Source organism: Entamoeba invadens (genome assembly GCF_000330505.1).
Source record: "Entamoeba invadens IP1 unplaced genomic scaffold scaff_1105074726357, whole genome shotgun sequence".
Lineage (NCBI taxonomy): Eukaryota > Evosea > Mastigamoebida > Endamoebidae > Entamoeba > Entamoeba invadens.
The window spans coordinates 69054-85468 of record NW_004443615.1 but is presented as its reverse complement, the minus strand read 5'-3'; the positions used below and the strand labels follow the sequence as shown (position 1 = coordinate 85468).

Here is a 16415-nt window from a genome sequence, read left to right as displayed (position 1 = left end):
TGGTATTTATAAAATAAAAAATAGTATAAATACTATAAATTATAGTAATAATAGTATACTATACAATACTAGTAATATTTAAAAATAGTATAAATAGTATAAAATATAGTATTACTAATTTAATGTTTGTATTTGATAAAGAAGTCTGGATCCATCGATTTGGAAGCGACTATGTCTTTCTTGTCTTGCTTCTTTACAAAGCGGTCATAAGACATGATGTGCTTATTAATCAATTTATCAGGCAAATAAGTTTGTTCTAAAGGTCCCTCAAACATTGGGGGATATTGGTATCCTTTATTATAGCCCATCTTCTCTAATAATGCATTGGGAGCATTTCTTATATGCATAGGAACAGGCAAGGCTCCAGTCTTCTTGATCAAATCATTTGCAAGTAACATCGCTTTCAATGTACACACTGATTTTGGAGCACGTGCGATATATAAAGCACACTGCGCCAAACAGAAATTACACTCGGGGTACCCGATCATTTGTACTGATTGAAACGTGTTGACGGCTAGTATTAAAGCTTGGGGATCGGCGACACCAACATCCTCCCCAGCACATGCGACCATTCGGCGGGCTATGTTCTTAGGATCTTCACCAGCTAAGACCATTCGTTGTAACCAATACATCACCGCATCTTCATCAGAGCCTCTTAGACTCTTATGAAAGGCACTCAATATATTATAATGCTCTTCTCCACTTTTATCGTATTTATACATCGTCTTCTGAAGAAATTGTTGAACAACTTCGTACGTCAGAATAATTTCTTTGTCCACGTGGAGTGGAGGTACAATGGCGTCTTTCTCTTCTTTTTTGCAATCAAGTAATATAGTATCTTCATTAGTTTCAGAACTATTCATTTTAGTTTCGGTCTTCTTGAGTTGTGGAGGCTCTTCGTCGGTATCTACAGGCTGGACTTTAGAATCAGTTATTTCATCATTCTCCTTGTTGTCATTCAAGTTAATAATAGTAGAATTAGACTCTAATTTACTGTCGAGTTTTACATCTTTTTTATCTTTTACTTCCGTCTTTTCCGCAAGCTTGTGACTCTCCTCATTGAGTTGGTTGATTTCCATTTGGATGTTCGGTTTACTCATCTTCCCGAAGTGTAAGAATATCCGCTCGACATTATTTAAAGCCGCCCGAGCGTCTCCGTCGCAAATAGATGCGATGAACCGTAAAGCGTCTTCATTGATGTCAACAAGAGACTCTGTGTATTCTTCCCGTATTGCCTTTTTGAGGATTTGGACCATGTCTTCGTCAGTCAATCTCTTCAGTACAACCAAGTTGCAACGACTCATCAGCGCACTGTTCACTTCGAACGACGGATTTTCAGTGGTGGCCCCAATTAAGATGATAGTCCCGTCCTCCACTACCGGTAAGAATGCGTCTTGCTGCAATTTATTGAGCGAATGAATCTCATCAACAAACAAAATTGTGTTTTTCCCAGTCTTTTTATATCGCTTGGCTTCCGTAAAGATGTCTTTCAATTCAGTCTTGCCAGTGCTCGTTGCTGAGACCCGCACAAATCGATTCTTCGTCGTGTTTTGTATGATCGCAGCTATCGAAGTCTTCCCAGACCCCGGAGGGCCATATAAAATCGTGGACGTCACTTCGTCGTTAAGTATCATCGTGTAAAATGGAGACGTTTTCCCAATCGCCATTTGTTGTCCTATCACATCTTCAAGTCGCTTTGGACGTTGTTTGTCGGCCAAAGGTATATACGTCAGCTTTGGAAGTGTTTGAATGGGTGTTAAAGAGTTTATTTTATCATTAGAAGGTGTTATATCATTATTATATTGAGTTGTATTCTCGCGCTTTGGCGTAAAATATGCGTCTAGTGTAGTTGGCCATTTCCCTCGTTTCATTGTGTATTTTAAAGATATCAACTAGTATCGAATTATATATATATCAAATTATTATAAAACCTCAAATAGTATACTATTGAGGTTTTATTATATTAATAAAAATAGTTTAATTATTAGTATAACTTATAATACTATATAATACTTATATAATACTGAAAATAAACTATTCATATTGTATGAATTTTGGTTTTATTTTGTGAAACTATAATATATTATATTATTAATTTTCTAATAAGTATTATAGAATAATACTTAATTTGTATTATTTCTTTTTTTAGTATTTTTAGTTAATGTAAATAATTAAAAAAAAAGAAGTGTCATTTCATATAGTTAAATTTATAATAAATTATAATATATAGAATACGATGAGAATTTGTGTTACGATATTGAACTTAAAAATCTCACGAATTTGATGTCGTTTTCATCTCAACAAGAACGTCTTTGTACTCTGCAAACAAACATATCCAAAATGCGGGGTTTACTCACATTTTCCAATCCGCTTATATCTTATATGATAGATTCCATTGAATTGTTAACAACATTAGCTTTAGACTCTTGTTCTTCTTTAGTTCCCCAAATCACTTCACATGAAATAGATGTGACTGTAGATGAAGATTTTGAATGTCCTCGAGTTGAGAAAACACATCAAAATAGTCAACAAAAACAATCAAAATGTCTTCCTAAAGAAGATCACCCAATTGAATATCCCACTCCACAACGTACAATCGACTTCATAAACACTCAAAAGACAAAAGAAATTATTTTCAAATGGACAAATAGAAATATTAAAAAATTAATCTTTGAAGGAGAAAAGGACGGCTACACCTCTCGTGTCTTAAATAAAGCGATCAATGGCAAAAGCAATTTGCTCTTTGTAGTGCCGCTCTCAAACAATACCGTCGTTTTAACATATAACTCAAGTTCAATACAAAAGATGACAAATTCCAGTTCAATGCCACACTTCATTAAAAACGATCCATCACATTTTCTTGTGGTATCCAACACCAATTTCAATGATATGAAGAAATTCACTACTCTCAAACTGGCAACAGAAACTTTGATAGTTCTACCTTTAGGCTCCCATAATTTCTTTGAGATCTGTCACGCATTTGCAATTACTAGTCGCCACTTAATATGCAAAAATGACTTCAAAGAGTCATACAACTCAAGTGAACAATTTGATGCACTCGTTGGTGGCAAGGATATAGCAGTCTCCAATTTCTTGGTGTATGAAACAGAAGATCCTTCATGTGTAACATGTTCTATAGAAAAAACTCTTAACACCACAAATCTGTTTGAGTCTCAAGAATTTCAAGCAGTGAATGAATGGGCCGGGTCGAATGATTTTAAAGTCGTTTTTGATTCAAAGACGGACGAGTTTAACATCGTCCAACTGACTAAGGGGTTCTTAGGAAAAAAGAACTCGGCGCTTGTGTTTGATATTACCGGTGGAAAACCGTTTGTGATGGCTTTTAAGAATGGCGTGGAGGCGGACAAAGTTTATTTAATTCGTGCGACAGACACTTCCGAACACACTCTTTTTTTGTTTAATGAGAAGAAAGAATTTCTTGGCAAACGAAATTTCGTTCAAGGCAGTGGAGACATAGTAAGAGGGGGAGCTAACAATTTCATGTATGCAGAGAACTTCTTTGTGATCAATTTGTGTGGACAATTCCATTTAAGAAACATGAAAGGCGTTAGCAAGAAGTACACGAACTCCCCTGATGCTACAGAGATTACTGGAATACTTAGAAAGGAGGAATATAGAAAAGTCCGAGTCTATGCTCTCGTATATAAGACGGAACAAACTGAGAACGTTTCTCTCAAACAACTGAAAGATATTTCGTTACCTCAAACAGTTGAAGAAAAACAGTTGATGATTGGAAAGTTCTTGGACTGTATGACGCAAGTTCTAGCAAAGCGTGTTAATACCACCACATTGATTTTCGATAGTAGAAGAGGAAAGGAAAACGGAGAGCTCAAAAATGCAATCAAAGGTAAACCCAATGTGATAATCGTGATCAAAATGAAAGGTGGAAAAATATTTGGAGGGTACTTCTCACACATCCCTGAAGAAGGTAAAGAGGGGTGCATCACTCTCAGACATGATGATAAACACTTGCTCTTCGGGGGTGAACAAATGAAAGTCTATAAACCAAAACCAAAATACATGACAGACTTACTGTCAATCGACTCGGACTATGTCCTTCTGAGAATTAACACATGCTTTGAGGTGAGGTCGACTGGAGGAGTCAAGGTCGATCGAAGAGAATTGTTCAAAGAAAGGTACTTTGATGAACCAAATCCAATTGATGTTATTGGAATTGGAAAATCACAATTTGCAGAGTATGAGTTTGTCCTTGCCTATACATTTGAATGATATAATCAACTTTATTGCGATCCGAGTTATCAATTTATTTATAACAATAACTGTATGATATCAAATATATTAATCAGTTTTTATTTCTTTGTTCTCAATTTTTTCAATTTTCTCTTCCTTCTCTGATTTTTCCAATTTCACTTCTGTACCTTCACTCTTCTCATCTTGAGACGATTGCTCAAACTCTTCCACATTTTCATCGGAAGGATCCATGGAAGAAAACAATAGCGAGTCTCTTTTCTTCAAATCGTTGAGTCTGGACACCTTTGGTTTTGATACAGAATAATCAACAGAATGACACTTTTTATACTTTGAGAGCCGTTTTATTTTCGGTGAATGCTTTCCATCTTCTTTGCCGTCCTCGTTCAAAATGGCTGGATACAACACAAGTCGCCTCCCTCCAAGTATCTCATTTTGTTTGTCAATTTCTATTTGCAATTTTTTATCATATTCCGTTTTCAAAATATTCTTCTCTTTCTCTAACTCTCTTTCAAACTCAATTTTGAGGTTGTTGTAAATCTGTTCCTTAAGGGTTTGTGGAAATGACGCCTGGAATTGGTGAATCTTAAGTGCAAAATCCCTCTCGTACTCGGACTTTGCGAGTGCAGCTACTTTTTCCTTTTCTTTCACAATGTATTGACGGATGTAATTTTCCATGTCCTTCTTTTGGGCTTGTAAAGTGTGTGAATACTTTTTCAACGTTCCAGTGAGACGAATAAATTCACGATCCTTCACTAGCTCCTCGACCTTCTTTGTGAGAAGTGTTTGGCTGTTCTGTTTTTTCATCACTTTTTGTCACTTAACCGTGCTGTCGTTCGACCATTCTCAATCTTGTTTTCTTTTTTGAACGAGATTGAGTAATGATAAGTTGAGGAATAAAAAACAAACGAGCTTTCTTTACAAGACGACTTGACTTTTGCAATGTGTTAATCAACCAGAAAAGGGCACTGGATTGCAAAAAGATAAAAATGATTAATGAGATTGGATTGACAAGTTGGTGGAACGCGAGGAATAATATAAGGAGGGACGAGAAGGTAAGTTCAGCCGAAAAAATTGAGATATATGTGATGTACCTTGATCTCAACCAACTTGGGAGGTTGGAGTACTCTGTTGTGATGCGCTCCACCTTGGAGTCAAGGTTGAGAACCTCCTTGACGCGGTCTTCAAGCGTCGTCTCCACAATGATCTGAGAAGCTTTCTCTTCAAAAAATCGACGAAGCCAGTCCATTTTTTGTGATTAATTCAGTTCAGTTTTAAGGAAAATCATTAGATTTTTGGTATGGTTTATTTATAGTTGAGTACTAATACTATGAGCAAATCACCAATTTATTTTTAGTTTTAAGGATTAGTACAATCCAATTAAAATTCGATGAGTATGTACATTACGATTTTCATACATCATTTTTCGGGAAATGATTTAAAACGATTTCGTTGATTTGGAAATTAATCATTCCATTTGGTCAGTTTTTCAGTTGTCTTTCCAAAATTGTCAATCTCAATTATATCCATTTGAAAGAGTGAAACTGTGTTGCAAATGAATGTGGACGGGCTGCAATTTGAAACCAAAGAACTGAGTAAACAGTTCTTTTGTTTATTAATTCGCAGTATTAATTCTTTCGTATTATTTTGTACAAATCAATCACAAGATTTCGAAAGAAGATCAATTTTATTATCTCCAAATTTGTTTAAACATTTTCTTCAAACTCGCAAAATTATAAAAAAAATAATTATTATAATTTATAAAATTATTATTTTATATGGGCGATGAGTAAATTCCTCAATTTATCTCTTTCTCAATCTCGGCGTCGGAATAAAGAACTTGAAAAGGCTAAATGTCGCGAGGTATTTTAGTCGTGTTGGAAGGGATAGATCAGTGCGGAAAATCGTCCGCGTCTGTCAGTGTATGTCAGAAACTGAATTCCGAGGGAATCAAAAGTGTCACACAACCTTTCCCAGACCGCTCAACCGCCGTCGGTAAGTTAATCGACGACTTTCTCCATGGCAAGAACTTACCACAACAAGCAGTCCATTTACTCTACTCTGCCAATAGATGGGAGGTCGCTAAAATCATCGAAAAGAATATCAACGAGGGTGTAACAGTTGTTTGCGATCGTTATGCCTTCAGCGGGATTGTTTACAGTATTGCAAATGGGTTAGACCCCGAGTGGTGCAAAATCCCGGACTCGGGATTACCAAAACCCGACATCGTCTGCTTTTTAGAGCTTTCACTTGATGAAGCAGATAGAAGAAGGAAAAGTCTTGTGGCCGACAGATATGAAAACGTTGAATTTCAGAAGAAAGTGAAGAGTGAATTTGAGAAAATGAAAAACGAACTCTTGTGGACTGTTTGTTTTTTTGGAGTAATTTTTGGACATCAAAATATAAATTTGTCGTGATTAGAACTAAACAATAGAGTGTGGACGCAAACCAAAATAGAAAAAAAGTTGTGGAAGATATCTGCAACATCATTAAGAAAAACATAAAGGAGATGCAAAGCAACCCGATTGGCAAATTAACGTTCAAATAAATGAAATTAATAACAATAAATTGACTTTTTATTTTTTTAATTTTTTTCAAAAAGAAAGTGGTTTATAATTTCAAAATGTTTCATTAACTATTAAATATAGAAAATAATCTCAAAAATCGAACAAAGTATAGCATCATGAGCGATTCGAACGATGAATACTTGGCACTCAAAGAAGAACTACGGCAACTTAAAGAAGAGGCACGGCTCTTGGAATTGTCTGTGAAATATCCGAAAGCCGACGCCGCATTTCATCATCTTCTTAAATATTCCGAACAAGGTGCCTCTCAATTTTCTCAAAACGAAAATTTGCTCTTTGAGATTTACAAAGAGAAATTCACAAAGGAGGACGTTGAGAAGTGTTTGAAAGAGTTGGGAAGGATCAAAGCGGTTGAAGATTACCTGCCACTGATAAAGTCCGAGGAAGACAACGGATTTATAATTAACGCAATTGCACAATACAGAAACGAGGTGTTTGAAATTGTGGACTTTGTTTTCGAGACTCTTGCGAAGCGAGAAATCACAACTGATCGCAAAGATGACATCTTGAAGCATTTTGAGAGTTCCGTCGTCGAAATCGCTGAGTTAAAAATTGAGGTACAACAAACGAATTTCTCTTCGCGAAGTAAAACCGAAATTCCAAAACCTTTCCGAATGACAGAGGTTTCTCCTTCTCTTGATATGTTCCGCTCGCGTTCCAAAAGCCCCAAAGTTGCAAATTACGCGATGGTCGCTGGGTTAATGGAAGAGAATTTCAAGATCAACGCAGATGTCGTCGCAGTACTTATGAACACTATTTCGCTCAACAAAGTGACGTTTCTTACGGAGAGTTTTTCGACAAACGACAAGATGACCAGAAAAGAGTTGGTAGATTCCATTTGCAACAAAAAGAATTTGATGGTGTTTTTCTATTTAAAGCGGAACACAATAATAGGCACATTCAACTCGGAGGTATTGATCCCAGGTAAGTGGGTTGAGAACGACGACAAATTCTCGTTATTTGTCATTGAAGGCAATAGTGTGACGTTTTGTACTTATCGGGAAAATATCAAACGCACTACATACCTTGGTGAGGGTGATGGTCAGAACGGTTTCTGGTTTGCAGTGGACAAGGCTTTTGGTCTTGTTCAAGATAAAGTTGGGGCTGTGTTTAAGCTCCCTAAGCTGACTCTCTGTTTTGAAGACACCTTTTGGTCAGACTACCTGATCCAGAAGAAGCTTTCCCTTTTGCCTGAGGGTAGGTACGAGGTCGAGAGGATCGGTGCTGTTACGTGGTCGTGACTTAAATGTGCTTTTGTTCTACAATTATCAATCTTATGAAAGTGAGAACTTAAATCCGATTAATTTACCTTTAAATATAGTTAATTTTGATATTCCATCACATATAATTAATAAAACTATATATTTACCATTTATTGTTTATGTATAATTGAATAAAAAACAAATTACAATTTATCATAAATGTATATAGTAAAAGCATTAGTTTATTTATTATAAAAATTAATATAAAAATATGATGGACAAAACACAAAGAAAGATTACAATTCAAGCAGTTGTTCACAGATTAAGTCGACCGATTGGGAGTCGTTCTGATGTTGAGACGTTCGGTCTGAAGTCTCTTTATTGACGTTTTCAAGGACTTTTTTTGTTTTTTCGAAGATTGCGTCAAAATTCAATCCTATGTCATTACTTGTTGTGTTCACAATCTCTTTCGTTTTTGCAAAAACGTCGCTGAGTTTTGTTACGGCTTCTTGGAATGGGACTGTAACAAATTCTTCTTTCACGAGTTCTTTGTTCTTTTGGAACTCAAAATCACGCGAAACGACGTCGTCGTGTAAAGAGAAAGTGACGTTTGGAATATGCGATTTTGCGGGAGGACCGGAGGAAAATTGGAAATTGGGGAGATTGACAAAATGAGAAGCGAGGCGGAATAGATCAGGACATTTAAGGAGGAAATTTTGGGTTATATTCAGCAGTGCAGGCGTTGGCTCGGTGCACAACCGTGACACAAGAAAGTCAAAAACATCCGCTACATCATCGCAGTAGCCAAGACAACGGGAACGAAGTATAAGACCAACGTTGTTGGTTATCTGTGACGCAACAAAAACCGAACCTGGTATGAACGAAGAGGAGTCGGTGTTTGAGAGTATTATTGCGATGTTTGATGAAAGTGTTGTTATGTTGTCACATATCGTTTCTGTCACGTCGTCGTCGAGTGTTTTGAGAATTGAAAATGCTGTTTTGAGATAGGCCTGCACCGTTGAAGTAATTTCTTTGGAAGATAATATTACAATGCGACCACTGAAAGATTTTGTCAAGTCTTTTAATGTGTAGAGAATGTTGGCAACGTTAAATTTAAGGGTCGTATGAACTAGATGAGTCGATTCATTTTCAATAATTTTTGTGAATTTTTCGACGACCTCACCCAATTCTTTAACCGAATGAACAGTTTGATTCACCAAATTTTGATATTCTTCTGGTGGAATCACCTTCGCGTCTTGTTCGAGGATTTGTGAGGATCGCAAACTGCGAGTTGTCAAGTCTGTCATTTGAATCAGGACGTCGCGGAAAAAACGGTGGTGATCAACCCCAAGGTTGAGGTGTGACGAAGTGATGCGGAGAGTGCTTTGGACGTTTTCCCAAGGCTTCGACATCTGTTTTTTTACAACTATTTAATATTTCGTAAAAATTCATACTTTTTCCAATACTATTTTCAATAAACCACAAAGATAAAGTGGAATTTGCAACTTGTTTGGCAAAAACTAAAACAAATTTTATATTTATTAAAACTAAATAATAAGTTTCAAATTATTTATATTTTTAAATAATGGATTCTGTTGAACAAAATAAATATTTTTTTAAAAAAGAAACTTTATTGCCAAGAACTGAGATTTAAATCACAGACACTGTACTACTAGTTATATTCTTTTTGTATTTCAATGACACTGCGGTTTGAGAATAACAAGACAACTTCAATTTTGTATCTGCCAAGTAATATTGAACAAGTCACATCTTTTTAAATAAGCGAGTAGTTGACATGAAACAAAAACAACAAAATATTCTATGACATTTTTTAATTGTTTTGTTTTATTTATTCTATTGATCCAACCAAACCTTACCATAAATTCTAATAAAATAAATTATAAATCAATTATAGTTTTAACTATAGTTTAATTGTAATTATAACATGTTACAAATTAGAAATGAATAGTGTGAATAAATAAACAAATGGTTAGAGAACTTAAAAATCGAGGAGTTTCTTTTGATCCTGAAAAATAGGGGGGATTGTACTTAACAAAGAGTAATACATTTCAAAACCTCATTCATCACTTGAAAGAGGAGTACAAAAAAAAAGAATTTGAACTTGAAACTTTAAACATGTGTGAAAGGTACGTAGCGTACGGAGACCAATTTGCGATGTATGAGCCGATGCTAGCATATCACTGCTACGAATTTGCTTTCCAATTTGGTGTGAAAACAGACGAGGTGAACTATAAGAAGACGCAAATTCGACAACAGATGGGGGGCATTTTAGACGATCGAGCAATTCAAATTGAATATATCAAAGAGGCGGTCAAAAAAAATTATGTTTTGGGCCAACAAGTCTTTAACACTAATAAAGAGAACTCTAAACCTATCTTTTTACTTGTAGTCGACTTGATCGATTTGTTAAGTGCATTCATCCCACTTCCTCCAGAAATGATTCAAGTCAAAACATTCATTGTAACCTCAAGATTCATTCCCGTTTGTTATTGTCGTTTTGCTTGAACTATCATGTAATAATCAATAGGATGGTACTCATTTGGTCAAACCTTTAGAACAACAAAGGCAACAACAATCCTATCAACAACAACAATACCAACAACCTCAACAACAACAGAAAAACTTATTCCCAACACCTCAACAAAGGCAACAACCTCAACAAAATCTTTTCCCTTCTCCTCAACAACAAAACGTCCATCAACAACAAAATCTCTTCCCAGTGCCGCAACAACAACAAACTCAACAACAGAGCACATCTGTTCCTCAACAAAAATTCCCAATACCTCAAAAACAAACTGCTCAACAACAAAACCTCTTCCCAGTGCCCCAACAACAATTCGTAACACCTCAAAAACAACAAAACGTTCAAGAAAACAATCCTACAATCCAACAAGGTAACCAAATCAAACAGAATCAACCAAGTAACACATCCCCTCTACCAGAAAATAAAGTTAATGCTACTTTATTCCCTCAACCGCAAGTAAAACATCAGGAGAAACAACAACAAGTTCTTCCACAAAGCACTCAGAACAATATATATACACCACCTACACAACACCAACAAAATATGTTCCCAACACCACAAATAACACAACCGGAAATAACTCAACAACCAATACAAGAAGCAAATGTGTACACCGACTCTCCTTTGCAACAACAATGTATCCAAAACAACCCAATTCTGAAGAAACCCGCACACGTCAAGAAAGACGTGTCTGTTGATGATATCATTAACGCTTGGGCGATTCTTATTAAGGTGAAGGACTCTATGCAGGTCGGCTCGTATGATAGGGCAAAATCAAAGATCGAAGAGGCGCTTAAAATACTCGAGCAATAATTTACTTCAAGTTGAATGGTTGCTATTTTCTTTTGAATTTCTAATGAAACAATAAACAAACGTGACAACGAAAAAAACGATAACATTAGAAACAAATCTAACAGAACTTCATTCTGTCACATCGAGCGGAACTGAGTGCCTTCTCATCGGCTCTATTTCACAGAGTGTGGGTGTCCCACACCTTTCGGTGTCAAACGGTTTGATGAACGAATCGACTTTGACGTCCGCGTGGAACACATTGTTGTAGAACGAAACGATCATCGTCATGATAACAAATGCAATTGAATATGAATAGAAAAACGCTTTACGTACAACAGTGTCTCTCGCTTCCTTCTAATTTGTTAGTAATTGCTGGCTTGATCTCCCAATTGAAAAACAAACAATTTTCTTGACCCTTTCGGTGATTCTTGGAACAATTTGGTTGAGATCTCCTCGGATCACAAAATCGGCGTATTCGTCCATTGGCGTTTTTGTGCAATTGATGAACGCAACCTGAGCGCCGCAGTGTTTTGCTCGAAACGGAATTATGTTGCACGGCGCGACTTGTAGTGAAGTGCCAAGGACAAGCAAAAAGTCTGTTTTAGTTGTTGATGCCACGACTTCGTCATAAATCTTTCTGTCCAACTTTTCTCCAAAAAGCACTACATCGAGTTTCATTAATGCTCCACACTTCGGGCATTTTGGAGGGTCGTTTTGTGGTGAAGTTTTTTTATTCCAAATTTGTTTTTCGGATTTTTCGATGAAATCGCAGTTCACGCAGTGACACAAATCGCCATTTCCATGAATTTCTAACACATGTTTTGACCCGGCCTGTTGATGTAACCCATCGACATTCTGTGTGACGATTGTCTTCACGACGTTGAGTTTCTGTAACTCCGCAAGGCATTGGTGAACACAATTTGGGTATGCCTTGATCTTGTGCAGTTCCTCAGCCATTTTCCAAAATGGCTTCGGGTCGGTTTTGAAGTTCTCGTAAGACCCGTATGTTGCGGGGTCATATTTCTTCCAAAGCCCATTCGACGACCTGAAGTCGGGGATACCCGACTCAACGGAGATTCCCGCGCCAGTGAGGACGGTCACATTCTCTGCTTTCTCGAGCGCCCTTGAGATCATTTCTATCTCCAGATCGTTTGTCGTGTCGGGGTCGCTATACATCTCGAGCTCTTCAAGCCAATTCATGTCCATCTTCACTACTTTATTTCCCAGTTTTTTTCGTCATTTCTTCAAGGTCATTCCAGTTAATTAATCATTTGATCATTGTGATTACTAATTACAAAATATATAGTTAAATTTCTTATAATAAATAGATTGATGAAGAAGAATAGAAAGTTACACATTCGAATCATAAATTAAACGTTTGCCATATTTTCTCAAAGTCAGCCAAATTTAAAAACTTTAGAGATTTGGCGCAGAGTTTTGGCTTGTTTAGTCCTGTTGTTTGATTTTAAAAAAATTCTGGGATAACTAAATAACATTTTAATTCAAAAACTATTTTAAGAATTGGTATTTTGTCGAATTTCTACTTCTGAGAATGTTTTATTAAATAAATAATAAATAGATTATATTATATTGTTTTTAAAAATATTTTACCATATAGTAATCAGTATAGAAATTTATTAATAGAATATAATAATATTTAATTGTTTTAAACTAAAAATATAAACTATAATTTTTATAAATAAATCAAATTATTCACAACATATGTTTATTAGATAAATTGTTATTTATTTATTATACTTATTATTAGTGAAAAAAAATCTAAAAATCAAACTCAAATTGACATTCATTTTATTTGAATTGTATTTTAATTATAATTAAAAAACCAAATTTAATTATACTTTCAATTATCATTACACAATAACCACCCCGTCACCACATGCCGGGTATTTCCCAAACAAAAATAATAAAAAGTCAATGAATGATATTTAAAAGTGAAACTAATTTTTCAATTAGTAAATTTCTTTATATGTTAAATACTATAATTTGCACGTTGACACGACGTCTTAAATCGCCCCAACAACTTTTATTATTATTTGTCATAAACTTCAACATAATTCTTTTGTTCGTTTTGTTGTCGAACCCTTCACTATAAAGACGTGTTTACTGTTTTGCCTTTACTTTCAAGACACTAGAATAATAACATTAGATAACAAGAGACATCAAATAATTAACAATAAAGATTACATATCATTATAATTTTCTCCATTTCTGTGAATTAATAAATCACTAAGGCATCACCCAATAAGTTGTATTATATCAAAAACAATGATCTTTATGTATTTTCAAATTGGTCTTATTATGTTGCTGATTAAACTATCTGTAAATACCTGAACATTTCATTTGATTTTAGTTTTGTCGTTTCGTAAAATACAATTTTAAGAAATTAAAATTTAAGTTATTATCTGGTATTATACCAATAGAGATTTTGTATTTATTTATGTTATATGGATTTTTTAAAGTGTAACTTTTTTATTTTATTTCAACAAAACATTTCTTATTATAATAGTTATATTTGAATTATAATTATTATATAAAAATAATAAAATAAAAAACAGATCTTTTATTATTAATAAAAGATCTGTTTTTTTATTTATCATTAATTTGGTTCATATAATGATAATATTAACTATAATAATAAATCTATATCAATCCATTATTTAATTAGTAACTAATTAATATTTCTTTATTAAATGAAATGTAAAAAATAATACAAAAATTTCAAGCTAATAATTAAAACAATATAGTTACCAAAATATATTAATTAATTTTTGCAATAAGTTAAGTAATTATAGTATATAAACAGATATAAATATAGTAAAATAATTATTAAATTAACTTTGTTTTTCACGAATAAAAATATTGACAAAAAAGAGAGAAATGTGATTAAAGAAGGAGAAAAGAGAAAAAATAAAAGGACTGAAAAAACTCTGAACAATCAAATGGAAGTGAACGACATCGTAACTTTGCAGATATTGATCAATTCGGTGCAGGACAAGTTAGTAAAAGTATGTGACCTCGACAAGAGTCTTCGTGTAATTCTTGAAAATGTTATGACCAACAAAAAGACTGGGCACGGCGATCAGTTGAAAGACTTTTGTGACCACAAGGCGAAACAGAGTTTGTGTAAGGCTGAAATTGAAGATTCGACCAAGTTGTTGGCATCATTAGCTGCCCGAAATGAAGTTCTTAAAAACAGTAAAGACTTGGCGACTAAATACGCGACGAGATTTGAAGCGACAATAAAAGCGGCGAAAGAGACAATAGAAAAAAACACTGCCGAAGCTGAAAAGACGGAAACGAATACAGAGGCATTGAAAAAGCAATTGGAAGAGCAAGACGGCGAGTGTAAGACTTTGCAGAACCAACTTGATACACAAAAGGTTATTGAAAAGGGAATTGTGGACGAAATTGAAACGATTGAAAGCGCGAATAAAGCGAAAATAAACGAGGCGTTGGGGGAGTTAAAACAATGGGAAGAAAAGATTGCGGAGGACGAAAAGTTGATTCAAGCTGAAAAAGCGAATTTGGAGGTCAAAAAGAAGGAAATAGAAAAGCGGAACACTGTCGAACAACTGAAAAACCAAACGAGTCAATACCACGCTGATGCTTCTACACTAGAATCGGTTTTATCCGATTACCACGATCATATTTTAAAAATGACGAACTTGATTGATCTTGCTTCATTACAACATAATGATACAATGACGCAATTTGAAAATAAAACAATTGCAAAGACGGAAGAAATTGCGAAGATCAAAGAACAAAAAAGTTTGGATATGAAAAATGCGGAAGAGGAGGTGAAATCGTTGCAAACGAAAGAAACTCAATTGGACGAGCAAATCAAAATACTCACCGATTTGATTAATAGTATCCAATCGGGTCAACTCAAACCGTCTGTGAATAGTTTAACGCCTTCAGAAAAAGCTGCTTATGACGCGATTGAAAAAACTCAGAAGGTAAACGAAAAAGGCTTTGGGGATATCGAGGGCGCGCAGAAAGCTCTTACTGACCGAGTCGAAAGTGGAGGAAATGATAATTTCCAAAGCAAAGAATTGCCAAAGGATCAACCTGATACTTCGATCAAAGAAAGCGGCGTGAATCCAACTGAAGTGCAACGAAGCACTACACCTGAAAGGAAAGTTGAACCGAAGCGACCGAATCCATTTAAAGACAATTTTATTACTAATACCAAATCTGAAGGAACGCTGCTCACTGAGTCAAAATCCAAAGAAAATATCGGGTATAAAGCAGTCGACACAACACCAGTGAAGAATGTGTTGGTGGACAAGAATATTGCAAGTCTGGAAAAGAAGTTGGGTGAGGGAAAACAGAACGCGTTTAAGTCCAAGTTGACGCGATCTTGCAGTGGCTTAAACGCACAACAAAACATTAATTTACAACCCTCTGGCACCGCCCAAGGGACTTCAAGTTTGAGGGGGGAAGTCGTCATTGGGGATATTGCAAACGTTGATAAAAAATTGGAAGGTACCGCTTTCTCTTCATTCACCGATTGTGAGGGGTTCATCGCTTGTCTCATGAAACTGTATAACGATACTGAAATTGATTCTTTACTGTGTAAGCTCCAACGCGACTACGATAAATATAACGCGAATAAAAACTCAAACCCGAAAGAAACCATCAATTGTCTATTGGAACGTGTGGGAAGCAATCTTGGAATTGATCAGTCCGACAACAACCGAGGAAACGCAAGTGAAGCAAAGACTGAAAAAGAAAAATGAATTAATATTTTTTGGTACTATTGTATTAGTAATAGTAGTAATATAGTTTCTTACTAACTATAAACTGATAATTTGGTGTTAGTAATGAATTAATAAAACAATAGTAACTTTCCTTGATGCAATAACAAGTGTTTTGGTTTAATAGTTACTTAAACTATTGAAGAAAGTGGAATTGAAGTTAGTAAAAAAAAGAAATTAATAAGAAAAACGATAATAAATAGTAAAAATGTAATAAAATAGTTAATGAAGTATAGTATACTCTAAGAATTGTTTTTCAAAGCCAGAGAATAATAACATATAT

The 16415-nt window shown here is 35.0% G+C and overlaps 9 protein-coding genes across 9 annotated transcripts; 5 read left to right on the top strand and 4 right to left on the bottom strand.

The window, feature by feature from the left end:
- Window positions 1-119: 119 nt before the first annotated feature.
- Window positions 120-1871, bottom strand: EIN_369570 (werner helicase interacting protein, putative; the record flags this gene model as incomplete). Its single annotated transcript, XM_004259358.1, has 1 exon — window positions 120-1871. The coding sequence occupies one exon, from the start codon at window positions 1869-1871 to the stop codon at window positions 120-122; it is 1752 nt and encodes a 583-aa protein (XP_004259406.1).
- A 1018-nt stretch (window positions 1872-2889) lies between these two features.
- EIN_369560 (hypothetical protein) lies at window positions 2890-4251 on the top strand (the record flags this gene model as incomplete). Its single annotated transcript, XM_004259357.1, has 1 exon — window positions 2890-4251. The coding sequence occupies one exon, from the start codon at window positions 2890-2892 to the stop codon at window positions 4249-4251; it is 1362 nt and encodes a 453-aa protein (XP_004259405.1).
- A 69-nt stretch (window positions 4252-4320) lies between these two features.
- On the bottom strand, window positions 4321-5479 carry EIN_369550 (hypothetical protein; the record flags this gene model as incomplete). Its single annotated transcript, XM_004259356.1, has 2 exons — window positions 4321-5039; window positions 5341-5479. 2 exons carry the CDS (start codon window positions 5477-5479, stop codon window positions 4321-4323), a joined length of 858 nt encoding a protein of 285 aa, XP_004259404.1.
- Window positions 5480-6083: 604 nt separating this feature from the next.
- On the top strand, window positions 6084-6778 carry EIN_369540 (thymidylate kinase, putative; the record flags this gene model as incomplete). The annotated part of the gene is made up of 2 exons (XM_004259355.1): window positions 6084-6596; window positions 6665-6778. The coding sequence occupies 2 exons, from the start codon at window positions 6084-6086 to the stop codon at window positions 6776-6778; spliced, it is 627 nt and encodes a 208-aa protein (XP_004259403.1).
- Window positions 6779-6913: 135 nt separating this feature from the next.
- EIN_369530 (hypothetical protein) lies at window positions 6914-8056 on the top strand (the record flags this gene model as incomplete). The annotated part of the gene is made up of 1 exon (XM_004259354.1): window positions 6914-8056. The coding sequence occupies one exon, from the start codon at window positions 6914-6916 to the stop codon at window positions 8054-8056; it is 1143 nt and encodes a 380-aa protein (XP_004259402.1).
- A 257-nt stretch (window positions 8057-8313) lies between these two features.
- On the bottom strand, window positions 8314-9429 carry EIN_369520 (hypothetical protein; the record flags this gene model as incomplete). The annotated part of the gene is made up of 1 exon (XM_004259353.1): window positions 8314-9429. The coding sequence occupies one exon, from the start codon at window positions 9427-9429 to the stop codon at window positions 8314-8316; it is 1116 nt and encodes a 371-aa protein (XP_004259401.1).
- A 724-nt stretch (window positions 9430-10153) lies between these two features.
- Window positions 10154-11375, top strand: EIN_369510 (glutenin, low molecular weight subunit precursor, putative; the record flags this gene model as incomplete). The annotated part of the gene is made up of 2 exons (XM_004259352.1): window positions 10154-10519; window positions 10566-11375. 2 exons carry the CDS (start codon window positions 10154-10156, stop codon window positions 11373-11375), a joined length of 1176 nt encoding a protein of 391 aa, XP_004259400.1.
- Window positions 11376-11708: 333 nt separating this feature from the next.
- On the bottom strand, window positions 11709-12560 carry EIN_369500 (NAD-dependent deacetylase, putative; the record flags this gene model as incomplete). The annotated part of the gene is made up of 1 exon (XM_004259351.1): window positions 11709-12560. The coding sequence occupies one exon, from the start codon at window positions 12558-12560 to the stop codon at window positions 11709-11711; it is 852 nt and encodes a 283-aa protein (XP_004259399.1).
- Window positions 12561-14314: 1754 nt separating this feature from the next.
- EIN_369490 (hypothetical protein) lies at window positions 14315-16114 on the top strand (the record flags this gene model as incomplete). The annotated part of the gene is made up of 1 exon (XM_004259350.1): window positions 14315-16114. One exon carries the CDS (start codon window positions 14315-14317, stop codon window positions 16112-16114), a length of 1800 nt encoding a protein of 599 aa, XP_004259398.1.
- Between the last annotated feature and the right edge of the window lie 301 nt (window positions 16115-16415).